The sequence below is a fragment of the Taudactylus pleione genome, unplaced genomic scaffold, assembly GCF_031769625.1.
Source record: "Taudactylus pleione unplaced genomic scaffold, aTauple2 ptg000242l, whole genome shotgun sequence".
In the NCBI taxonomy this organism is placed as follows: domain Eukaryota; kingdom Metazoa; phylum Chordata; class Amphibia; order Anura; family Myobatrachidae; genus Taudactylus; species Taudactylus pleione.
In genome coordinates, this window is record NW_028284644.1 from 9,865,320 (window position 1) to 9,892,086 (window position 26,767).

General features: G+C 45.8%; 1 protein-coding gene across 1 annotated transcript in view; it reads left to right on the plus strand.

The window, feature by feature from the left end:
- The window catches only part of TMCC2 (transmembrane and coiled-coil domain family 2), a 118,328-nt gene that overhangs the window by 65,979 nt on the left and 25,582 nt on the right, over nt 1-26,767 (plus strand). Inside the window, exon 4 of the mRNA XM_088479619.1 lies at nt 13,444-14,135. Coding sequence (XP_088335745.1) covers nt 13,444-14,135 — 692 coding nt within the window. The remainder of the gene's footprint in view (nt 1-13,443; nt 14,136-26,767) is intronic.

The following is a 26,767-nucleotide window of genomic DNA, read 5'->3' on the forward strand; positions in this document are numbered from 1 at the left end:
GAGGACGCTCCATGAAAATGGAGCCCGGCCCTCATTCAGAGCGTGCGCTCTGCTCAGAGCGTACGGCTCTGAATGAGGGCCCATATCCTCTATGGCAGGATCTGCTAATGCTGGGCCCCTGCCGGCATCCGGACTTACAGTACCTTGTCTGGATTTGACAGCGTGGCTCTTGAATCTTCCATCTTAAGAGCAAAAGGGTTTTCCATTTCTGTAATTCAAACAGTGCTTAGGGCACGAAAGCCTACTTCTGCCTGCATCTATTACAGAGTTTGGCATTCTATTGGTCAATGGTTTTCCCACAGAAAGTATAATCCTAAGGTGTTTAGGATGTCAGGATACTGTCTTTTCTCCAGGCAGGTATAGACCGTGGTCTCCGCTTGGCTACTTTGAGAGTGTAGGTTTCTGCACTGTCTCATTACCAGATGTTAGAAATTTTTTCCAAGGAGTTCTGCGAGTTCAGCCTCCTTTTTGTTCCAACGGTAGCACCGTGGGATCTGTCTTTGGTTCTTCAAGGGCTACAAGCTCCCCATTTGAACCCCTCTATAGATTTGAAGTGGTTGACAGCGAAGATACTTTTTCTTCTTTCTAGCTCTTCTGCTTGCAGTCTCTCTGATTTGGCAGCGCTTTCTTGTCGCTCTCCATTTTTGATTTTTCACCAAGATAAAGCTGTTCTTCATACAAGGGAGGGTTACCTTTCTAAAGGTAGTGTTCCCTTTTCATGTAAATGAAGAAATTGTGGTTCCAGCTTTTCAGGCTCCAGATCTTTCTGTAGGTGAAGCCTCTCTGGATGTAGTTTGTGCTCTCCGTATCTATGTGGAGCGTACAATCTCTGTTAGAATACAAAAAGAGCATCTGATTTTCTATCTCTCAGGTGTACACACAGGCTGATCTCCCTGTCCCAAGCACGGTGACATCACATTCTACTCGGTCTGCAGGGCCATCGTGGGCATTTAGTCGTCGTGCGTCTGCTGAACAATTGTGCAAGGTAGCCACGTGGTCTTCTGTTCACACTTTACTTTAGGTTCAATGTCTTTTAAACTTTTGCCTCTCAGGACGCTTCCTTTGGGTGACGAGTTCTCCTTTTCTTCTCAGGAGCGACCCCCACCCTAGGGGAACTGTTTTAGGACATCTCCGTGGTATCCCTGTGGATCCCTATGAAGCCTGAAGAAAAAAATTACAGTTATGGTAGACTTGCCTAGATAACTTCTTTTCTTCAAAGTCCATAGGGTCCACAGGGCACCCACCCTGATGCACATGGCTGCATGGGTAATTTTTTATTTTGGTCACAGATTCTCTCATTCTGTGTAAATGTGTTTCTGGTGTACGATTGCTCTTCCTTCTCCTCTTTCCTTCTCCTGCCTTGAGACTTGTTAACTAAACTGAAGTCTTATGGCTAGAGACGAGCTATATATGGAAGAGGACCCGAGGCATCCTGGGAGCTGAAGCTTTAACTGTTTGGTGCCTGGTCTCCAACCGTCATATTCCCATAGTATCCCTGTGGACCCTATGGACCTTGAAGAAAAGGTGATATCTAGGTAAGTCTACCATAACTCTAATTTTTGCAAGAATTGATGAGGTTGTCAGAAATTGCTGGAATATCTTTACCTGCTAATTCATCAGTGTAGAGGGTTGCCTCAAGTGCTTCATTGTTGGCAGCCAAATTCTGGAACCAATGTCTGAAAAATGAGTGACTTACTAACCAACGGTCTTGCCTTGTTGTAAGTGCAACAAGCAGGTGTAAGTAGAAGATACACAACCAGACCAATCAAATATTTTATGGAATACTGCAATAAAGCATGGCACATCTCATTAATTTCCGATATACAGTCAGGTGCATAAATATTGGGACATTGACAGAATTTTCATATTTTGGCCACTATTCACCACCACAATGGCTTTGAAATGAAACAAACAAGATGTGCTTTAACTGCAGACTTTCAGATTTAATTTGAGGGTAATTATATGTGCCTCCCACTTTTTAAGGGGCCAAAAGTAATGGGACTATCAACTCAAAAGCCATTTCATGGACAGGTGTGGGCTATTCCCTCATTATTTCATTATCAATTAAGCAGGTAAAAGGTCTGGTGGTCCTCTAGGTGTGACATGTGCATTTGGAATCACTTGCTGTCGACTCTCAATATAAGATCCAAAGAGCTGTCACTATCAGTGAAGCAAGCCATTATTAGGCTGAAAAATCCAAACAAACCCATCAGAGAGATAGCAAAAAACGTTAGGTGTAGCCAAATCAACGGTTTGGAACATTATTAAAAAGAAAGAACGCACCGGAGAGCTCAGCAACCCAAAAGACCTGGAAGACCACGGAAAATAACGGTGGTGGATGACAGAAGAATTATTTCCCTGATGAAGAAAAACCCCTTCACAACAGTTGGCCAAATCAAGAACACTCTCCAGGAGGTAGGTGTATATGTGTCAAAGTCAATAATCAAGAGAAGACTTCACAAGAGTGAATATAGAGGGTTCACCACAAGATGTAAACCATTGGTGAGCCACAAAACCAGGAAGACCAGATTACAGTTTGCCAAACAACATCTAAAAATGCCATTACAGTTCTGGAACAACATCCTATGGACAGATGAGACAACGATCAACTTGTACCAGAGTGATGGGAAGAGAAGAGTATGGAGAAGGAAAGGAACTGCTCATGATCCAAAACATACCACCTCATCAGTGAAGCATGGTGGTGGTAGTGTCATGGCGTGGGCATGTATGGCTGCCAATGGAACTGATTCCCTTGTATTTATTGATGATGTGACTGCTGACAAAAGCAGCAGAATGAATTCTGAAGTGTTTCGGGCAATATTATATGCTCATATTCACTCAAATGCTTCAGAACTCATTGGACGGCGCCTCACAGTGCAGATGGACAATGACCCGAAGCATACTGCAAAAGCAACCAAAGAGTTTTTTAAGGCTAAAAAGTGGAATTGTATGCAATGGCCAAGTCAATCCCCTGACCTGAATCCGATTGAGCATGCATTTCACTTGATGAAGACAAAACTGAAGGGAAAATGCCCCAAGAACAAGCAGGAACTGAAGACATTTGCAGTAGAGGCCTGGCAGAGCATCACCAGGGATGAAACCCAGCGTCTGGTGATGTCTATGCGTTCCAGACTTCAGGCTGTAATTGCCTGCAAAGGATTTGCAACAAAAGTATTAGAAAGTGAAAGTTAGATTTAGGATTGTTTAGTTTGTCCCATTACTTTTGGCCCCTTTAAAAAGTGGGAGGCACATATAGAAACCGTTGTAATTCCTACACCATTCACCTGATTTGTATGTAATTATCCTCAAATTAAATCTGAAACTCTGCAGTTAAAGCACATCTTGTTTGTTTCATTTCAAAGCCATTATGGTGGTGAATAGAGGCCAAAATATGAAAATTCTTTCAATGTCCCAATATTTATGCACCTGACTGTAGGTGAAGCCCAAGCAAGAGCTTTTCCAGATGGGAAGAATAGGACATATTTGACATTATGGCACAGTCTCAGAAAAAGATTCTAGGTTTAAGCTTAAACTGGATTCGACACTCCAACTCAACAGGTCTGAGGATTCCCATCATGACAAGGTGGCAAGAAACTGTCTAAACAGATGCTTTCACAGCAAGAAGAGAACTAATGTGGTGCTCTGAAAGTGAAAGATAATAATTTATTTTCTTTGTTGCTTTTGGCAAGAGATAAGTATCTTCTGCCACTCCGTTCTGAATCACGCAACAGAGATCAGGAGGCGGGCAAGGTTGTTGACTGTCGGCTTGCTTCCTAGCGAACTGGCCGTCACGTAATTCTGGGGCTGGTGGTCCTCCAGGCTTCCCTTCCAGTCAGACCCAACGATGCACTGGACCCAGGTGTTGTTGGACATCACAAGGAGCCCATATAACATCCTGTCAATTTTAAACCCCAGCAGAGACGAGAGTCCCCTCCCAACTCAATAAATTACACGACAAGAAGGCTAAAGTTTTACTTTTATTGAACAGCCAATAATGGGTATAAGTTCACCTGCACTTATTTCAATGACTCCCAAGGTTTCACTCAGTGTTTCTTCTACTCAGATAAATGATATGGCTGATCACTATAGGGACCAAATAACCATCATACACTTATTAAACTATTTCCAGTTACCATAAAACAGTACAGTCTATCATCACTGTTATAGAAACACTAAAGATATTTTATTCTGCAGAACTAAGGTTAATACAGAACATTCAGAGATTATTTATATCTATACTTCTATAAAGTACAATAGCCTTATCCTGATGTTACAATCTTTAAAAAAATACTTTCGTAACTATCTTTAAGGCACTATGGTCTATGATCTTCAGAATAATTAGTCTTTATTCATCAGAAGCCTACTAATTTGTGTACGTTGCAGCTGTATTTGCCACAACAGGTATTGTATTACTGGTCCTAAGGAATCATCTGAGGTAGTAATAGTTCTTTAGAGTGGTGTAATAGACTGAGCTAAAAACCATTGGATTCCTAAATAGATTTATAGTTGTCCAGCAATGGCAAGCACTGCGATCTCACTTACTGTTCCTGTCCCTGAAGGGTGCCCGTAATAAATTAGTGGTGACAATCTGATACCCAAGTCTCTCCATTTCAATGAATCCTAAATGTAAAGATAGTCTTTCTCCTCATTATACAAAAATTATGCTCTTTTTTTATGGATGATGATGATAATCTATTGGCTAAAGAGGTATGTTTCTGGCTTTGGTGTACTGTAATTATATCATGCAGGGCACTAACTCTAACTAGTGCGAGCAATTGGTACAGTTCTAACTCATTTATAGTTCTCACTTTTATCAGATATGGGTATTTCAAATACTTTATGCCGTAGCAGATTACTTCTCCTGTGAGTAGTGTTCCTGCACTTGCTCAGTAATTTTAACCTTTTATGTTGGACAATAATTTATAGAAATGGGGTCAACTGTCTCGTACTGCAGTTCAGCACTACCATTATTGGACAGCCTCCTGTTCTGTATCCCCAGTGGATGATTCATCTGTAGCTGCCACCAAACTCTGCCAGTGTCCTGTGCTGAAATCAGCTGAGGGCTGAACTATGAAGTGGAGCTCCTTCTCAGTCTCCTCTGATCCATTGGGTGTAACTCCAACACTTGCTGTTCCTGGACTGGACTGCCTTCGTTGCTTTTTACCAGTCCCGCCAGGCCAATGATGTAGCTCCTGGTGATGATGTGATGATGTGGTTCACTCTCTAACAGGCTTACAGATAACAGCCATCCTCTCCTCACCAGATACCTCTCCAGTGATATCTCCTGCATAACATGAATGATGAATGGGTCTGTAACATAATCGCTACTAAAGTACGTGAAAATGTTAATTTTCACCTACTTACTGTCGTTGATTTCATTTATTGTGGGAGTGTACCCATTGTGCTGCTTGACTGGTTCACCTGTGGTATGGAGTTTTATGAGTGTTTAGCCTTCATCATGAACCTCAAGTAGGAAGTTATGGAGAAACCCACAGGTTCACCCCACATGGAAACACAGGACTTACTAGTCTAAAGGCAAGGCACAATTGTGACAGGAGACCGGACAGGCCACATAAGTGTAGGATAAAAAAAAAAATAACCAGAGGTCAGAGTCACAAGTAAACAATGGTGTTCGAGGAAAACAAAAAGTTAATTAGCAGGTACATATGTAGCAGGACACTGGACAGAACAGAATATCATGTGCCACAGTGTTTATTGAGCTCTGTGGCTGGTAATGCCAACAGGGTCATTGGCACATCTGCGTACAGAAGGGGAGAGAAGGTGCAAGCATCAGTCGGGTTCAGGAGTGAGAATAGTCTTGTGATTAATGCTGCTGAATACAGTAAGTTACATGGTCATAGTTTTTATATTTAACAAATATTTTGTACACATTTCCCAATTTTGTAATATAATTTGTATGCCCTGCTTTGCAAAATAGCATTTCATATTCCATCTGTACACCCTTCTGCCTCTCTGCTCTTGCCTTACATCTGGTAAACTCCATTCAAGCCAACATCATGTCAAGTATGTTCTCCTAACCATCTGCTGTGCATTGCTTCCAAGAGTTGCTGATGTGGCTAACAATACTTATGAGAATGCATTTGATATGTGCCTATTAGCCCTTCATACAATGTAGTAATTAATTTGGTGCCTGTCCCGTACAGAGGGCCTGGTTCAGCTTTGAGAATACGATATAGCAAGTAACTGTGTATCCGGACAAACCATGTTGCAATACAAGGGGTGCAAATACATACAATTTGTTTGCAGGCAGGGTAAATACTGTCTGCTTTTGCATGTAGCCCAGAAATACTGCACAGCTTTATTTTTACACTACAATTTAGATTTCAATTTGGACACTCCCCTCCCAAATCTAAGTCTCACTGCACATTTTAAATCTGCCCCACCTGCAGTGCAGCATGGTTTTACCAAGATGCTCAGTTACTTGCTATATCTTACTCTATTCCCAAAACTGAATCAGGGCCTGTCAGCTGCCAATCACTCCCAGATTCAGAGTTGTATGATATACCGATGTTTTCTCTGATGAGCGATAATTAACAATCTGCACATGCGACAAGGTATATTACCATAGTCGATCGCATCGGCTATTTATTTGCAGTGTGATTGACAGTCAGGAAGCGTTTGAGAAGTAATGTGTAGTTGTGACTATTTCAAGGGTGTGTCACAGCATGTGTCTGGGATCCCACTTGAAAGAAATATGGCTCCGATGTCTCAGTTCCCGGGGCCATTCTGTGGGACCATAGGCTCACTCAGGACTGCAACAATCGAATGATATGTGTGTATGTATGTATGAATATACCCTTGTCCTGCTGCTCCCCTAAAAAAAAACTGAGGATGCTGAGCCCCAGAACAGATACCATTATAGAGAAAAAATAATAAAGAGCGCTGGACAAAAAAGGTATATAATTTAGTAATCTCTTACATAAAATATCCACTAAACAGATTACAATAAAATATATAAAGGTAATAGAAAAAATAATAAGAAGAAACAGCAATCCAGGATAACTCTGATAAATTGGTCTATGAAATAACTAGGAAGCATCTCTGTTAGTCCATCAAATCCAAACAGCCAGTTGGTTAGTAGGCAATAGTAGAAGCACGGTGAAGCAGCTTATATTAGTAGTAGCAAAGTCAGCTTAGAAGCACCTAACCCTAACTTCCTACCTTAGTGCCGAACCCTGACCACCCCTTAACCGCTCCCTAAACCTAACCATCCCTGGGGGTGCTTGACCCTAACCTCTCCCTAGGGGTGCCTAACCCGGCCCCCTAGGGGTGCCTAGCCCTATTCCCCACCCCAAACCTAACCCTAACCCCGCTAGACTCCCTAATCCTAAACCTACCCCCCCCCCTCCCCCTCGCAGCTAACTCTTAGGGCACACCGGACTTGCCTTCGTCCGGGATGGCGTCTTCGGCATTCTGGCATCGGGATTATGATAGGAGTCGGTATTTTGACGCCTATCATAAATCCCTAGCCGACATTCCTCTGTTGGGATTGTGACTGGCGGCCGCATGACTACATCCCAATAAGCAGACAAACTGTGTCTCAGCGATAGCAAGAGTAAGATAGGGATAAGAGTGTGCACAGTGCTTTTTTATCCCTATCTTACTCTTACTATCGCTGAGAGACAGTTAATGTCAGCTTCTATATTAGGCTGACTGAGACTCTGGAATGTATGAGGTGCTTCTAAGCTGACTTTGCTATTACAGGTTGAGTCTCCCATATTCAAATATTCCGAAATACGGAATATTTTTAGCATGACTGAGATAGTGAAACTTTTGATTGTTGATGGTTCAATGTACACAAACTTTGTTTAGGGCTCAAAATTATTAAAAAATAAAGTATAAAATGGCCTATAGGCTGTGTGTATAAGGTGTATATGACATAAATTAATTTCATGTATCTACACAAACTTTGTTTGAGCCACAAAATTATTGAAACTATTGTATAAAATTACCTTCAGGCTGTGTGTATAAGGTGTATATGAATCATAAATGCATTCTGTGTTTAGATTTGGGCCCTATTCCTAAAACAATTCAATATGGTATGCTATTATTCCAAAATACGGAATATTCCGATATGCAAAATACCCTTGGTCCCAAGCATTTTGGCTATGGGAGACTCAACCTGTACTAATATAAGCTGCTTCACTGTGCTTCTACTATTGCCTACTAACCAACTGACTTTCATAGACCAACTTATCTGAGTTATTGGATTGCTGTTTCTTATTATTAATTTTTATATTATCTTTATATATTTTATTGTAATCTGTTTAGTGGATATTTTATGTAAGTGATTATTAAATGATGATGAAAAGATATTAAGGCACTTTCTTTACCTTTCAAAAAAACTGTCCCTTAATTATTACTCACCTGTTCTCTAATTTCTGGATTGATCTGACATAACTTTTTTTTTTATACTTTCATATTGGAGTTATCTGGCCGCACAGTAGCTGACTAGCTAGTTACTAGATGGACAGCCAATCAGGAGCTATGTTTTGTCTTCAAGAGAAGATATAGCCAATCAGCAGCTCTAGAGGTCCCAGATGCATATTTTATTTTTACCCCATGTTTCAGCTACTGCTTGCAATATGAGGTATTACATTTTAAAATTGAAATGGTCTATGTAATTTCCTAGAGCTTTCACTTCTGAATTTAGGGCCTGATTCAGAGGCGCTCGCTCTGAATCAGAGCATTTTTTTTTTCCGCCTCCAGGCCGCTCGCACAGCTTGTGCGAGCGGCCTGGCGATGGTCGCGACTATTGCGTCCATCGGGTTTGCAACGAGACCCTGTGGTAGGGTCTCGGCTCCCGCAAACCCGAATGGACTTCCTGCTCTAATAGAGCAGGAAGTCCACTACTGACATCACAAGTGATGTCAGTAGGGCAGCCCACAACCACCAGGCGTTCCTCAGGGAACTATATATGACAAAGTTGTGAGTACGCACTAGTAATACAATTGAAATGAATGGAAAATTGCTATTACATAATTGATACCAACATCATGGTTCATCACAATAAAACATTTTTTTGGATGACTCTAAGTTGGTGGTGCACCCTAAAGGTTTGTGCTAAACACATATAAAAGTCCTTTCTGCAAGAAGCAGAGGAAAAGGACAAATATGCCTTTGTAGGGGCACTCTTATGACAGATAATTGTTTATATATGGATGATGATGGAATGATTAGTATGAATAAAACTTAACGTTTAATATACACCTTTAAAAGGAAGTTCTCCCCAGAGAGTGATGTGTAGATATAACATAGAAATCTACTAAGGACAAAAAAGAACAATATAAACGTCCTTTGAAGTGTAAATGAGTATTATTATTTATTATTGATAAAAATTCAATGAGTAATCAGCTCCTGTTTAGGGTATTGAATATTCTAATTAACCCTAATTCAATCTACAGGGAGGCACATATGATTACTTCATACAGTACATATCTGGTGAACTATAGTAGCTTTTAATTAAATCTCTGTTGTGATCGACATATACATAAATGATAGTCGGTCAGAAACAATTGTATATTGTAAGAAACCACACTATGATAATGAAGAAAGATGATTTATTAGGATAATCCAGCAACTTTGAAATCTGTGTCCCCTGTAGATGAGTGAGGGATATATATTGTAATTAAATATCAGTACACATATACAGGTTGAGTCTCCCATATCCGAAATGCTCGGGACCAGGAGCATTTCGGATTTTGGATTATTCCGGTTTTCGGAATACCTGGGGGGGGGCCCGGCGGTTGGGTCCGGAAGGTGTCACGCGGGTGTTGCGGTGGTCCGGCGTGTGCTACAGATGTCCTGCGGGGCTGTCGCGTGGGTGTTGCGGTGGTCCGGCGAGTGCTACAGGTGTCCGGCGGGTTTCATGAGGGGTCCGGTGACTGAGGCGGAAGGGTCCGGCAGGTAAGGTGGAAGGGACCGGCGGGTGCTGCGGCTGTCACGAGGGTCCGGCGGCTGCCGTTTGGGGTCCGGAGGGTGATGCGGGGGGTGGCCTGGCGTGTGGACCACGCTCAGGCCGCTAGTCATTGGCCGCTGATACTAGTGACGTCATGACGTCAGGTCACGTCGTGACGTCACATATGCACCGAAATATTCCGGTTTTTGGAATAACGGATATGGGAGACTCAACCTGTATAGACATTGCTGATAGTGATAAAGGCTGTGTCCCCATATAACTAAGAGGATTGTGTTTGGGAGGACTTTTATCCCAAGTATGTTAACTCATATTGGTTTTAGCAGATATGCTAGGTAAAGAATAGTACACCTTGGAGTAGTGATAAATGCATATATTAAATTGCCATATAATATCAGCAGTTTGCACTGTGAGAAACAAAGTGATATCCCAAAACAGAAAATATGTATGAAAAAGAAAAAAATCCAAATAATAATGGTAAGTACACAATGACAGTGTTACATGTACTGAGTAATGACACTGTCTTCATTATAATGAAGAAAAATAATAACAGAAAAATTATACTTGTACTGAATATCAGCCTAAACCATGGAGAAATACAACATATTTGTGTACATATGTAATAAGGATGTGCCCTGAAAAAAACAGGGTTATGTGTCACAACACAAGGGTAACATAAGGTGAATTACAATATATAAAGAAAAAATCATTGATAATAATTAAAAAAATGTTCATGAACAAAGAGAAGCAATAGTATATATATACTGAGTAGTGACACTCTCGTCAGGTGAACAAGCCTCTCGGCGAAACACGTGTCCTGTCTCTGTCTAAAATTCTAAATTCATCCCCATGGTTTCTTGCATTCTAAACAGCCAAAGCAGATGGTCTTGATGACTTTTGGCTATTGAAAATGACAGTTTATAGCCATCATAAGCCTTAATACAGTTGTAGCTGTTGGTTCATAAGTCTGCTTATGAGGGATATGTTAGGTGCCCTCCATTCACTTAATATTTTAACAGTCACACTTTTATACCCCTTTTACACCGGAGCTAAAACCCGGGTTTTTGAAGGGCTAACCCGGGCAGCTCCCTGGTGTAAAAGGGGAGAGAGTTGGATCGCCGGGTCGAGCGACCCGGCAATCCAACCCAGGTAACTAGCAGGGTTTAACACGGGCGTAGCCCGTGAAACCCTGCTGTGAGAACAGCGCACTCCGGGTCACGATGACCTGGAGTGCGCTGCTAGCCGGCCAATTGGTCATTGACATCATCTCCAAGCGACCACTTTCACTCCGCAAAAGCCGGGTCTATGCAGACCCGACTGCTTTGTGAGCGGTGCTGACTCGGGAATATCCCGAGTCGGCAAAATTCCGGGTCTGATCCGGATAGGAACTTTGTTCCAACTCCGGGTCAGACCCGGAATATAGGTGGAAAAGGGGTATTATTGGATAAACTCTTCAAACTGCAAATGAAGCAAAACTTTAGAATAAAATGTACTATTTGTAGTAAATACCAAAAAGTCATTTATATTTTTTTTTTATTGAATTATAGTAATAAAAAATTAAAATTATATAATATATATATATATATATATATATATATATATATATATATATATATATGATTGCCATACAAGGCTAGTACATTTTTTTCAATATTCTCAAACAGGTTAGAATGTACATGACTGCTATTTGCATTAATTGTTGAGCTGGTCACACATACAGCATTATTGTTTGAGCTCTTAACTAATTTGCCTACTATTTTTTGAGATCTTAACTAATTGGCCCAGAATCACAGCCTGTGAGGCCTGCAAACAAGCACAATGGTAAATGGTGATCAAATTGAAATAGTTTAGATCTTTATTGTGCACGTCCATAAATGTGATGTGTAGTCAGGGCGGGTTCTAGACCTTATGGAGGTTAGGGCGAAAGTTCCCTTTGGCGCCCCCACACCTCCCCCTCCCAAAAAAACATGCAGAAATCAAAGAGGGTGTTCTTCTGTGCGTGCGCCTGTAAAGAGGATGTGGCTTTGTGGCACGCCCCCTGTTCATCGTCCTAAGGGGCATGTCCAGCAGAAGGTGCATGCGCTACTGCTCCATTCTCTCCCGCAGCCACTCCCAAAATGCCATGCGCAATGACGTCATGCCCCGCCACCACCGGGAGGGATTGGAAATGGCAACATAGTTTGCGAATATGGCACCACCAGAGTTTGTACTTTATGCCACACAGAGTCCATTCATGTTATGCCACACAGTAGTACTCCTTATACAAATAATGCCACACAGTCGTAGTGCCCCTTATAACACATTATGCCACACAGTAATGCCCCTTACACATTATGCAACACAGTAATGATCCTTACACATTACGCCACGCAGTAATGCCCTTTATAACACATTATGCCACACAAAGCAATGTCCCTTAAACATTATGTCACACACAGTAATGCCCGTACACATTATGCCACACTAAGTAATGCTCTTTACACATTAATATGACACTCAATAATGCACTTTACACATTAATAATGCCACACTCAGTAGTGCCGTTTACACATTAATATGTCACACTCAGTAATACCCCCCCAGTGCTTAACTTGCTGGTTCAGGTGTTTTTGCGGGATCGGTATGAAAGCCCGCCGGACCTATGTCCGACAGTTGAAATACCGACAGCGGAACACAGTCAGCCTCCAAAATTCTGATCGTAAGTATTTTAACTATTACTAACCCTTTCCCCCCCTAACCCTCCTTTAGGGGTGCCTAACCCTACCACCCCCCCTAGTGCATAACCCCCCTGTAAGTGCCTAAACCTAAGACTCCCGGGGGGTGCCTAACCCTAACCTCCCCTGTAAGTGCCTAAACCGAAGACTCCCGGGGGGGTGCCTAACCCTAACCTCCCCCCGGGAGGTGCCTAACGCTAACCTCCCCTACCCTAACCCTCCCGGGAGGGTGTCTGACCCTAAGTCCCCCCCCGGAGACCTAAACCCCTCCCCCCCTTCCAGCGGCTGTCCGCGCCCGCCGCCCGACTTACCTTCATTCGGTATGTTGGGCGGCGGGCTCCTGGCGTAAGGTTAATGATAGGTCTTCGGTATTTTGACGCCTGTAATAAGTCCCGCCGGGATTAGACAGTCGGGAAGCCGGCGGTCGGCATTTCGACTGTCGGCATCCTGACTGCATACCGTTTTTACTATGTGGCTAAATAAAGTAATTTGAACATTGAAGTTTATGGTAGTTTGTGATGATGGTTTGTGCTTAATTTGCTGGACACTTCAATGTCAACTTCAATTGAATTGATCCAACTAATATTTTCTCGCGTACATTGCTTCTGATCTGTGCACACATTTGAATTTGAAAGTCTTTCATTTTGTACTAGTGTGCCTTTGCATATGTTTATTTGTGTCTCCAATTCTCTTAAGGTGCCTTTATATGTGCCTTTATATCTTTTGTTATTGTGTAAGTAGTTTGATCAGTTTAATGTTCTCTGTTCTTTTTACTCTTCCCCTCCACCCCAGGTTTTTGAGAAGAAGAATCAGAAGTCTGCACAGACCATTGCTCAGTTGCACAAGAAGTTGGAACATTATCACAAAAAACTGAAAGAAATTGAGCAGAATGGCATATCAAGACAGCCAAAGGATGTCTTGAGGGACATGCAGCAAGGACTGAAAGATGTGGGAGCCAATGTACGAGCAGGCATTAGTGGCTTTGGTGGAGGAGTAGTTGAAGGTGTAAAGGGAGGACTTTCTGGCCTATCTCAGGTCACTCACACAGCAGTGGTGTCAAAGCCCAGGGAATTTGCCAGCCTTATCCGCAACAAATTTGGAAGTGCTGATAACATAGCACATCTGAAAGATGGTATGGAAGAGGATGGTGAAGGCCAAGGGGGCTCGAGAGCACTGAGTGGCAGTGTCACTTTGGCACCAAGTCCCAAGTATGGAAGTGATGATGAGTGCTCAAGTGCTACTTCTGGGTCAGCTGGAGCAGGAAGTAACTCTGGGGCTGGACCTGCAGGACCTGGTAGCCCAAGGTCTAACACTCTGGATGGACATCATCATAGCCATCATGGAGGTTTTGATGCTATCCTGGAGGAATTGTGTGAGATAAAAGATGGACAGAGCCACCTTGAGGATTCAATGGAAGACTTGAAATCACAGCTGCAGCGAGATTATAGCTACATGACACAATGTCTTCAAGAGGAACGCTACAGGTTGGTGCTGCAGGACTATCACAGATCTTATTTCTTTATGCTTAGTTAATATCATTCAAACACACGGCACAAATAATGTGTCTGTTGTTGGTCAATAGATTATTTTCCTTATGGGACCATATGAAAAAATATATACCGTAAAGAACTTTATAGCTACTTTGCAGAAAGTTTACATTACATTTGTGTACTGATAACTGACTGATTACTAATACAGTAATGGGGCGTCATACATGTAGCCGCTATCTAGGCATTCCCCGTTCTGCCGAAGATAGTACTGGAGAATCGGGAATATTCAACATGTTAAAAAAATCTTGATTTCCCGATCCTGACCCAAAAATGTTGGGAATCGGCGAATCAGGGATTTTTTACATGTTAAATTTCCGGATATGCCGACAGATTGCCAATCATCGATGGCTGACGATCTCAATATCGTATTGCGGATCGGCAGGTCATGTTGGTAGAATGGAATCGGAGCCTTGTATGTATGCCTCTTAAGTACTTTACAAATTCGCAGTATATATCAGTTACTATTACCCTTTAACAGGTACACTGCTCATTGACCTATGTTTGCAGAGCATGTTATAATTAAAAATAATAGTCACATATTGAATTTCACTTGACAACTTATTTTCTGATCATCTGTAGTTGTAAACTTTAGAACTAAAGTAAAATAATAAATACATAATAAATTGATATTTAAATGTGAGTCTTCATGTACTGTATATACAGCACCTTGCAAAAGTATTCACCCCCCCCCCCCCCTTGGCTTTTTACCTTTTTTGTTACATTACAACCTGTAATTTATTTATTTTTTTAATCTGAATTGTATGTGATGGATCTGCACAAAATAGTCTAATTTGGTTAAGTGAAATGAGAAAAATATATATATAAAAAAAAGAATCTTTATAACTAAAATTCTGAAAATTGGCATGTGCATATGTAATCCCCCCCTTTGCTATGAAGCCCCTCAAAAGTTCTGGTGCAACCAATTACCTTCAGAAGTCACATAATTAGTGAAATGAAGTCCACCTTTGTGAAATTTAGTGTAACATGATCTGTCAGTATAAACACACCTTTTCTGAAAGGCCCCAGAGGCTGCAAAACCACTAAGCAAGAGGCATCACACCATGAAGACCAAGGAGCTCTCCAAACAAATCTGGGACAAAGTTGTTGAGTACAATTCTGGGTTGGGTTATAAACAAAATATCCAAATCTTTGATGATCCCCCGGAGCACCATCAAATGCATCATCATCAAATGGAAAGAATATGGAACCACAAGAAACCTGCCAAGAGAGGGCCGCCCACCAAAACCCGCAGACCGGGCAAGAAGGGCATTAATCAGAGAGGCAGCACAGAGACCAAAGGTAACCCTGAAGGAGCTGCAGAGTTCCACAGCAGAGACTGGTGTATCTGTGCATGTGACCACAATAAGTCGTACACTCCACAGAGCTGGGCTTTATGGAAGAGTGGCCAGAAAAAAAGCCATTACTTAGTGATAAAAATAAGAAGACACAATTTGAGTTTGCCAAAAGGCATGTGGGTGACTCCCCAAATGTATGGAGGAAGGTGCTCTGGTCAGATGAGACTAAAATTGAACTTTTCGTCCACCAAGGAGAACGCTATGTCTGGCGCAAACCCAACACATCCCATCACCCCAAGAACACCATCCCCACAGTGAAACATGGTGGTGGCAGCATCATGCTGTGGGGATATTTTTCAGCAGCAGGGACTGGGAAACTGATTCAAGTCGAGGGAAAGATGGATGGTGCTATATACAGGGATATTCTTGAGCAAAACCTGTTTCAGTCTGCCTGTGATTTGAGACTGGGACGGAGGTTCTCCTTCCAGCAGGACAAGGACCTGAAGCATACTGCTAAAGCAATACTCGAGTGGTTTAAGGGGAAACATTTAAATGTGTTGGAATGGCCTAGTCAAAGCCCAGATCTCAATCCAATTGTGGTCAGACTTGAAGATTGCTGTTCACAAGTGGAAACCATCCAACATGAAGTAGCTGGAGCAGTTTTGCCTTGAGGTTGTCCTAAATGTTGTTTGATTCACAGTATAAAAAAAACACACAACTTAACAGTTGTAGGCATGTTCTGTGAATGAAATGATGCACACCTTCAAACAATCCATTTTAATTCCAGGTTGTGAGGCAACAAAACATGAAAAAGTGCAAAGGGGGGTGAATACTTTTGCAAGGGGCTGTAAATATATATATGATTATGTATATAGGGCCTCATTCAGAGATGGATGCTATTCCCGTTGTGACTGCTTTTTTGTACACAGCGATTGTGCAAAATTATAAAAAATATCGTAGCCGCTGGGATTTCTATTGAGACGCCCACCAGAGACTTTACAAAACAAACGCTTATGCACAAATATGCAGCATTGGATACAGATCAGTAGATTATTGAAGTTCTGAGTAACACAATGGTTTCTCAGAATGGCTGTCGGAAGTGAGCCGCTGGAGCCTTCACAACTGGTAACGGGATCATAGTCACAGCCTAGGAAACGCCCCAAAAATGGTTGCAACACGTCTGCGTTTGAGTTGCGCACCCTCCCTGTTGCCGCCCACATAGTTGTCTGTCAATCAATTAGTGAATAAATCCTTACTGCGACCGATGTCGCAGGACCATCATGGCACATGTGCAGTGTGACTTATACACATGCATAGTTGAAAAGAAATAAAACAACATTTGTGAAAACATCAGCATTGCGAACATCTCTAAATCAGGCCCAAAGTACCATAAGCTTAACGTAGCTTTAAAGTCATTCCTGTTTTTATCTGGCCTAAAATATGATGTGATCATCGGTTCTGTAAAGAGAAAAAGGCCAAGATACCGATTTCAAATCAGGACTGATTAACAATTTGGTTGAAGTCACTTCTATTACTGGAGGTGTCACAGTTACTGAAGTCCTGATTTACTGTTGGTTCGATATGATGTAACTATATAACGTGTCTGTGTACACGCCGTATATTGTTACAGGGTTAATATTACTGCACCATATCGTACGTTACATCAACCCATCTGCGAACAGACAATTCATCAAAAAATGAACACTATATAATGGTCGTTATTAGCCAAAATATCATATAGTGCAGGCCTGGACAACTAGTTTCTCTCCAGCAGTCCCAGTATGCTTTACCAGCAGATTGGTGGGAGGGTATGCTAGGACTTTTAGTTTCACAACAGCTGGAGAGCTACAGGTTGACCAGGCCTGATATAGTGTGTACCCACCTTTAGAGATGCATACAATTTTGACTTTTAGATCTCTTTAAGACATGCCTTGCAGGAGGCGTATCTCTGCTCGACCTATAGCCCTGGTGAAAGTTTCCCAGTTGACAATGGGGACAGATGCATGTGTTATGTGATTTAGAGTTGCACGTATCTTACAATACATACACCTCAGGATACATCTACAGAAGTGTAATGTACACATTTTGCTTGGGATGTAGTCAAAATTTCGACATTTACAATGTTTACATTCATGTTGACATCGCAATGTTGGCAGTTATGATGTCCACATTGAACATGTTGGCATGTACAGAATGTCGACATGTTCACAGTGTTGACATGTGAAACACTGACATTGTGCACGGACCAGCAGCAGAGGGCGGAGGGTTAGGCTTAGGCTGCAAGAGGGAAGGTTAGGGTTGGGCTATGGCAAGAGAGGTTAAAGTTATTCACTAGACGGAGGGTTAGGGATAGGGGTTAGGCATACTCACCGTTGCAAGTGCCGCTGGATGCGCTGCAAGTCATCATCAGATGACCGCTGCACCCGCTGTTGCAGGTAAGTCATCGCAAGTACACCAGGTACATTTTGTTGACATTCTAATAATGTCAACATTTCATCAGTGTCAACATGATGAATGTGAACCTGGGCAATGTTGACATTGCGATCAGGTAGCCATTCTTTTGTCGAATTGATGAATGTTGACAAAATATACCACACTCATTTTGCACATATCCAAAAGTCACAATTGTACAGTACCAGTATGTTTAACTCTAAATCAGGCCCTACATCCACAGGCACTACATCAGGCCCTACATCCACAGGCCCTACAGCAGGCCATACATCAACAGGCACTGCATCAGGCGCTACATCCACTGGTACTGCATCAGGCCCCAAAACCACAGCCACTATATCAGGACCTACTGTACATCCGCAGGCACTGCATCAGACCCCAATTCCACAGGTTCTGCATCAGGCCCTACATCTACAGGCACTGCATCAGGCCCTACATCCGCAGGCACTGCATCAGGCCCTACATCTACAGGCACTGCATCAGGCCCTACATCTACAGGCACTGCATCCACAGGCACTACATCATGCCCTACATCCACAGGCACTGCATCAGACCCCAATTCCACAGGTTCTGCATCAGGCCCTACATCTACAGGCACTGCATCAGGCCCTACATCCACAGGCACTACATCATGCCCTACATCCACAGGCACTGCATCATACCCTACATCGGCCCCTACATCCACAGGCACTACTTCAGGCCATACATGCACAAGCACTACTTCAGGCCCTACATCCACAGACAGTACATCAGGTCCTACATCCACAGGCACTACATCATGCCCTACATCCACAGGCATCATGCCCTACATCCACAGGCATTATGCCCTACATCTACGGGCACTGGATCAGGCCCTACATCAACAGGCACTGCATCAGGCGCTACATCCACTGGTACTGCATCAGGCCCCAAAACCACAGCCACTATATCAGGACCTACTGTACATCCGCAGGCACTGCATCAGACCCCAATTCCACAGGTTCTGCATCAGGCCCTACATCCACAGGCACTGCATCAGGCATTACATCCACAGGCACTGCATCATGCCCTACATCGGCCCCTACATCCACAGGCACTACTTCAGGCCATACATGCACAGGCACTACTTCAGGCCCTACATCCACAGACACTACATCAGGCCCTACATCCACAGGCACTACATCATGCCCTACATCCACAGGCACTACATCATGCCCTACATCCACAGGCACTACATCAGGCCCTACATCCACAGGCACTGCATCATACCCTACATCGGCCCCTACATCCACAGGCACTACTTCAGGCCATACATGCACAAGCACTACTTCAGGCCCTACATCCACAGACAGTACATCAGGTCCTACATCCACAGGCACTACATCATGCCCTACATCCACAGGCATCATGCCCTACATCTACGGGCACTGGATCAGGCCCTACATCAACAGGCACTGCATCAGGCGCTACATCCACTGGTACTGCATCATGCCCCAAAACCACAGACACTATATCCGGACCTACTGTACATCCGCAGGCACTGTATCAGACCCAAATTCCACAGGTTCTGCATCAGGCCCTACATCCACAGGCACTGCATCAGGCCCTACATCCACAGGCACTGCATCAGGCCCTACATCCACAGGCACTGCATCAGGCCCTACATCCACAGGCACTGCATCAGGCCCTACATCCACAGGCACTGCATCAGGCCCTACATCGGCCCCTACATCCACAGGCACTACTTCAGGCCATACATGCACAAGCACTACATCCACAGACACTACATCAGGCTCTACATCCACAGGCACTACATCAGGCCCTACATCCACAGGCACTACATCAGGCCCTACATCCACAGGCACTACATCAGGCCCTACATCCACAGGCACTACATCAGGCCCTACATCCACAGGCACTACATCATGCCCTACATCCACAGGCATCATGCCCTACATCTACGGGCACTGGATCAGGCCCTACATCAACAGGCACTGCATCAGGCGCTACATCCACTGGCACTACATCATGCCCTACATCAGGCCCTACATCCACAGGCATCATGCCCTACATCAGGCCCTACATCCACAGGTACTGCATCATGCCCTACATCTACGGGCACTGCATCATGCCCTACATCAGGCCCTACATCCATAGGTACTGCATCATGCCCTACATCTACGTGCACTGCATCATGCCCTACATCTACGGGCACTGCATCAGGCCCTACATCCACAGGCACTGCATCATGCCCTACATCTACAGGCACTGCATCTGGACCTACAGCAACAGGCACTACAAGCTTTTCACACTTTTTCCCCATTAGAGCTGATGAATGACTTGTGAATGCATTTAATAAAGTCCCATACAAGTAAAATGTTTCTTTCTACTTCAGGGTCCATAGGGTATCCACAGGATACCTTGGGGTATAGGTGTGACGTCAGTCATCGGGCACCATAGAGTTAAGCTTTCAGCCTCCCAGGATGCACTAGGGTCCCCCTCCTATACCCCGCCCCCGAGCCAAGGCACCTCAGTTTAGTTTGGTGCCCGGCCGGAGTCGGGTGCACCTGTTGGAGTGGGGGCTAAGAAGAGCCCCTGAAGTTTTCCTGCATGCAGCTGTGGCTGCACATCTGGATGTGCAGCATGGACAGTCAGTTCTGACGTCCATGCTGTCTTCCCTACACCCCCGCTGGTACCAGAACGCCGGTACCGATCCGGGGATGCTGGTGAGCATCTGGGGTCACAGCTAGCGGTGACCCCAGATGTTCCGGACCATGGCCGGAATCAAGGGGGACAGCAAGGTAAGCAGCGGGGTCCCGCGGTGGATCCCCGCTGTTACATGGTCCAGAGTCCCCAGGCAGGGGGCTCCCTGGGGACTGGCTGCAGCGTGGAGCCAGGTATATAACCTGCGCTTCCACTACCCCCCTGGGACAGCAGACCGCAGCAGAGCGGTAGCGCTGCGGCGTCCCGGGGGTTAAATGCATGCCAGGGGAGCGCGCCTTCCCTGTCTCACAGCCGGCGCCTCCCCCGCTGCACACAGCCCTCTCTGCAACACGCCGACTGGCCCTGTGGCAGCGCTCCTCCCCCAGGCCTGCCTCCTCTCTGCTCCTCGGCGGCCATCTTCCTGAACGCATGGTGAACGCTGCTGGAAGCCTGGACGGAGGCATCGTGGTCTGGGTCCCCCCGCATACCTCTCCTCCGCTGTGGTCAGGTTTGTGTATGCAGCGCTGTGTCCTACCAGACTCTGTCTCTGTGTAGTTGATTTATCAGCGCTGGTTAGTGCAGGAATTGATTTTCTTTGCATTGTATGTGACTGTGCTAGCGCTGCTGCCTGTATCTTCTATTCTGACTGTCAGTTTTATTACTGTCCCTGTTCTTTCTGCTAAGCCCTTGCGGTGCTGCAGGGTGGTCTCTCGCCTATTTAAAAAACAATTGGTGGTACCATCATGTCTGAAAGTGATTTTCCTCTCCGGCTACAGTGTACTACGTGTAAAGTACCTTTAGCGGAGGGGGAGGGTAGTGCGGAGGGCCTCTGCCGGCAGTGTTTGTCAATGGCGCAGCCTATTATGGTTACAGCACCGGTACAGGAGCCGCCCTGGGCCAGTTAGCTCCGCAGCCCGCTTTTACGCAGATGGGTTTGTCCCAGCAATCAGTGGTGTTGTCACCCATGCAGAGTTTCCCCAGACAATTGGTGGTACCCCGCAGTCTCCCTATTTCCCCTCTCCCGGTTTCTCAGGAGCCGGCGTGGGTTAACTCCCTGACAAGTTCTGTACAGCACTTGTCGGATGTGTTGCAGGGGGAGGCTGTGATGCGGCCACATAAACGGCCGGTGGCGTCTCTGTCGGCTCCTTATGAGGATGACGAAGGGACGTCTGATGATGGGGAGATTCTGGATCCTTACGATCAGGAACCTATCCATACTAAGGATGCTGACACTAGGTCCAAGGTGTATATTACTGGACTTATTCAGGCAGTCCGCACAGCCTTGGTGATTGAGGACGAAGTTCCCCCAGCTGCTAAATCCAAGTATGCCTTTTTTAAGGATGTGAAGGGCGACGCCACAGTCTTTCCTCTTTCGGGTCAGTTAGTGGACCATATAGAGGAGGCGTGGAAACAGCCTGGCAAGCGATACCAGCCGCAGAGGCGCCTGGCGGTGGCTTATCCGTTCGCGGATAATTATTTTGCTAAGTGGGAATCCCCTCCACAGGTGGATTCTCATGTGACACGTCTTGTCCGTAGTGCCACCTTGCCGATGCCATCCATGTCCTCCCTTAAGGATGCTATGGACCGCAAGGTGGAGATCTGCCTGAAGTCCGCTTATTCTCTTGCGGGGGGGGGGCAGCGCGGCCGGCTATGGCCATTTGCTGGGTTGCCAGAGCGATGGAGCGCTGGGCGGATTCATTGGAGGCGTCCTTTGATTCCGACTGTCCGGCCGAACAGACGGAGTTGATTGGTAATCTCCATGATTCAGCCACTTATATCAACGAGGCGGCCTTAGACATTAGTACCCTGGTGTCTCGAATTTCTTCAGCAGCGGTGGCTGCTCGTCGCACCTTGTGGTTGCTATCCTGGAAGGCGGATGCTGATTCCAAAAAGGGTTCGGAGGCGTTGCCCTTTAACGGACAAGTTCTCTTCGGTCCAGATCTGGACAAGATTGTGGCCACGCTGGCGGCAGCCAAATCGGCATGTCTCCCGTCGGCCGCTGTTCCTTCTGGTTCAGGACCATCGTCCTTTCGGTCTTATAGGGCCCATGGCAGGCCCAAATCAGAGTCTTTTCCCCGACAGGCTGGTCCCAAGAAATCGGCCAAGCCCCGGAAGCAGGCATGGAGTACCAGACGTCCGGCCCCTAAGCCTGATGACAAGTCTGCGGCCTGACGGTCCGGGCCTCCCTTTGGGGGATCCCAAAGTGGGAGGCCGCCTGCTGCAGTTCGCCCGGTGTTGGTCGGTCACCACGACAGACACTTGGGTTCTCGAGGTGGTCTCCCACGGGTACGCCTTCTCTTTCCGGCACAGACCCCTGGCTCGATTTTTCACCACGGGTCTACCATCAGACCGGAACAAGGTCACGGAGCTGCGGAAGGTCTTGCACACTATGCTCCAGGCTGGAGTTATAGTGCCTGTTCCATTCTCCCAGAGGGGCCAGGGTTTCTATTCCAATCTCTTTTTGGTGCAGAAACCCAATGGGTCGTATCGTCCGATTCTCAACCTCAAAGCTCTCAACAAGTCTTTGCGGGTGCCGAAGTTTCGGATGGAGACCCTACGGTCCATCATTCTGGCGCTGGAACCTGGGGACTACATGGTGTCATTGGACATACAGGACGCTTACCTGCATGTCCCTATTCTTTTGCGCCATCAACAGTTCCTCAGGTTTGCAACCCGCAGCGACCACTTTCAGTTTCGGGCGTTACCTTTTGGCCTGGCGACAGCACCGCGTGTGTTCACCAAGGTGATGGCGGTCATGGCGGCTTCTCTGCGGCTGCAGGGAGTCCGCATGTTGCCGTACTTGGACGACCTTTTATTAGTGGCAGGATCTCCGGAGCTCCTTCTGCCCCACTTGGACCTGACCATTGCGTTACTGCAACGGCACGGCTGGTTAATAAACTGGCAGAAGTCCACTCTAATCACGTCTCGGCGGATTCTGCACCTCGGAGCCTTATTGGACTCGGGACAGCAAAGGATCTTTGTGACGGGGGAAAAGATCTCTCTTTACAGTCGAGGGTGCGCAGTTGTCTGCACAGCCGCCAGGTGTCTCTACACTCAGCGATGAGGTTACTGGGCTCCATGGTGTCGGTGTTCGACATGGTGGAATATGCCCAGTTTCACTCCAGACCTCTGCAGCACCTGATCCTGTCCAAGTGGAACGGGCTGCCTCAGTCTCTAAAGTCCCAGACGATAGTGCTCACCCCGGAGGTTCGCCTGTCCCTTGCCTGGTGGTTGCAGACGACCCATCTCAGCAAGGGACGTCCGTTCTGGGTACCAAATTGGGTCCTGTTGACAACGGACGCCAGTCTTCGAGGCTGGGGAGCAGTTTCGGGTCCACACTTGTTCCAGGGCAGGTGGACGCCGACAGAAGCGGAGCTTCCAATAAATATCTTGGAACTCTGTGCGGTCTTCAATGCCCTCCAGCAGGCACATCGGGTTCTCCAGGGTCGCCCGGTGCAGGTCCAGTCGGACAACGCTACCACCGTGGCCTACATAAACAGGCAAGGAGGAACCCGAAGTCGGGCGGCTCTCGTAGAGGTGTCTCGGATCCTGGTATGGGCGGAGCACAATCTTCCGGCCATATCAGCTGTCTTCATCCCGGGAGTGCTAAATTGGGAGGCGGACTTTCTAAGTCGCCAGGACGTTCATCCGGGGGAATGGTCCCTGCACCCGGACGTTTTTCAACTGCTGGTGGACAAGTGGGGTCTTCCAGAGATCGACCTCATGGCGTCCCGGCACAACAACAAGTTGCCGGTGTACGGGTCTCGCACAAGAGACGAAGAGGCATCTCTGGTGGATGCTCTGTCCGTCCGGTGGACATTCCGGTTCGCATACCTGTTTCCTCCAGTTTCCCTTCTTCCACGGGTAATCCGGAAATTCAAACAGGAAGGAGGTACGCTCCTGTTGATAGCTCCCGCGTGGCCCAGATGGCACTGGTTCTCAGACCTTCAGGGTCTGTCCGTGGACAGTCCTCTGCGGTTGCCGCTACGACCGGACCTTCTGTCGCAGGGTCCTTGTCTTCACCCGGACCTGACTCGGCTGTCTTTGACGGCGTGGCTGTTGAGACAGCCATGTTGAGGTCCAGGGGGTTTTCCAGCTCTGTAGTGCGTACCATGTTACTAGCTCGGAAACCGTCTTCCGCGAGGATATACCATCGCGTGTGGCATACATTCTTCCAGTGGTGTCGACCGAGAGGTTATGCACCGCGGGAGTTTCGTCTGTCTAGGATACTCGCCTTCCTACAAGCGGGACTAGATCATGGGCTTCGCCTTGCTTCTTTGAAGGTACAGGTTTCGGCCCTGTCTGTCTGGTTTCACCGTAGGATTGCTACAATCCCGGATGTGCGCACCTTTATGCAAGGTGTTCTCCGCATTCAGCCGCCCTTTGTTCCACCTGTGGCGCCTTGGGATTTGGCTGTGGTCCTGAGGGCTCTCCAGGGACCGCCGTTTGAACCACTGGGCTCAGTGGATCTTAAATGGTTAACAGCTAAGACTGTTTTCCTTCTGGCCATAGCTTCGGCCAGACGTGTTTCTGATTTAGGGGCTCTTTCTTGTAGACCCCCTTTCTTGATTTTTCATGGGAACAGGGCAGTGCTCCGCACTCGGCCTGAATTTCTTCCCAAAGTTGTTTCCCAGTTTCATGTTAACGAGGAAATAGTTGTTCCGGCCTTTAACTCACCTGGTCTTTCAGTGGGTGAGGCCACTTTGGATGTTGTGCGGGCCTTAAGGACTTATGTTGACCGCACTTCTTCGTTTAGGAAGTCGGACGCCGTGTTTGTCCTAAACCGGGTTGGCCTGCTTCAAAGCAAACTTTGGCAGCCTGGATCCGTATGGCTATTTCTGAAGCTTATCTTCATGAAGGTCTGCCGGTTCCTCCTTCTTTGAAGGCTCATTCCACTAGTACTGAGGGTCCTTCGTGGGCAGCTCGACGTGGTGCCTCTGCAGTCCAGATCTGCAAGGCTGCTACGTGGTCCTCTGTCCATACCTTCGTGATGTATTACAGGTTTGACACCTTCGCCTCTCAGGATGCTTCCTTCGGGCGGCGGATTCTCCTTTCAGCACAGGAGCGTCCCCACCCTTAAAGGATACTGCTTTGGGACATCCCCAAGGTATCCTGTGGATACCCTATGGACCCTGAAGTAGAAAATATGAGATATGGTAAGAACTTACCTTTGTTATCTCTATTTCTACGAAGTCCATAGGGTTCCACAGGACTCCCGTCCTGTCGCACCTATGCTGCAGATGGGCTTTGGTCTGGTCACCGATTTTTCCGTCTCCCTCTGGTGAGAGTGTGATTCTTGTGTGTATCCAGATCTTCTTTCTCTCTCTTCCTTCTCCTCCTCCGGCCTATGGCTTGGAAACTAACTGAGGTGCCTTGGCTCGAGGGCGGGGTATAGGAGGGGGACCCTAGTGCATCCTGGGAGGCTGAAAGCTTAACTCTATGGTGCCCGATGACTGACGTCACACCTATACCCCAAGGTATCCTGTGGAACCCTATGGACTTCGTAGAAATAGAGATAACAAAGGTAAGTTCTTACCATATCTCATATTTTTCAGTCTCTCTGCATTTAATAATAGTATTTTTTGTGAAGACTAGATCATGTTTTAGATTATAAATAATTATCAATGGTTAACATATTTTTTCTTACCTGCTTGGTAAAAAATAAGTTTAGACATATGTGCAGTATTCAACCCTTGATAATTGATGAAACGTTTACTCTTCCATCTTTGCAACTGCATAAAAGTCGAATTGTTTTTATGTGCTTGATGTTATTTCATATTCATGACCACTTTAAATCTTTGAAAAATATACTTTCATTACTGGTTTTTAAAATCAGATTATGCTTTTATGCAGTGACTACTTTAATTGTATGATTGCTTTTCTTGTATACAGATGACTTGTGCTTAATTGTAACTATTCCTATCCTGGAGCATCTGTTTGCAAAATAAATGCTGATGTACCAACTCGGCTATATACCAGCAAAGTAACTCATGCATTGACCCATACTTACTGACTTTTTCATCTGATGTTCGGAGAGCAGACACAGCTGGGCACTTTGGGGGGCGGGGCCGGGGGTACTATGTCATTAGGCCTGCAAACTGCTGCGAATCGTGGGAGTGAAAGGAGGGGGCGGGTTTT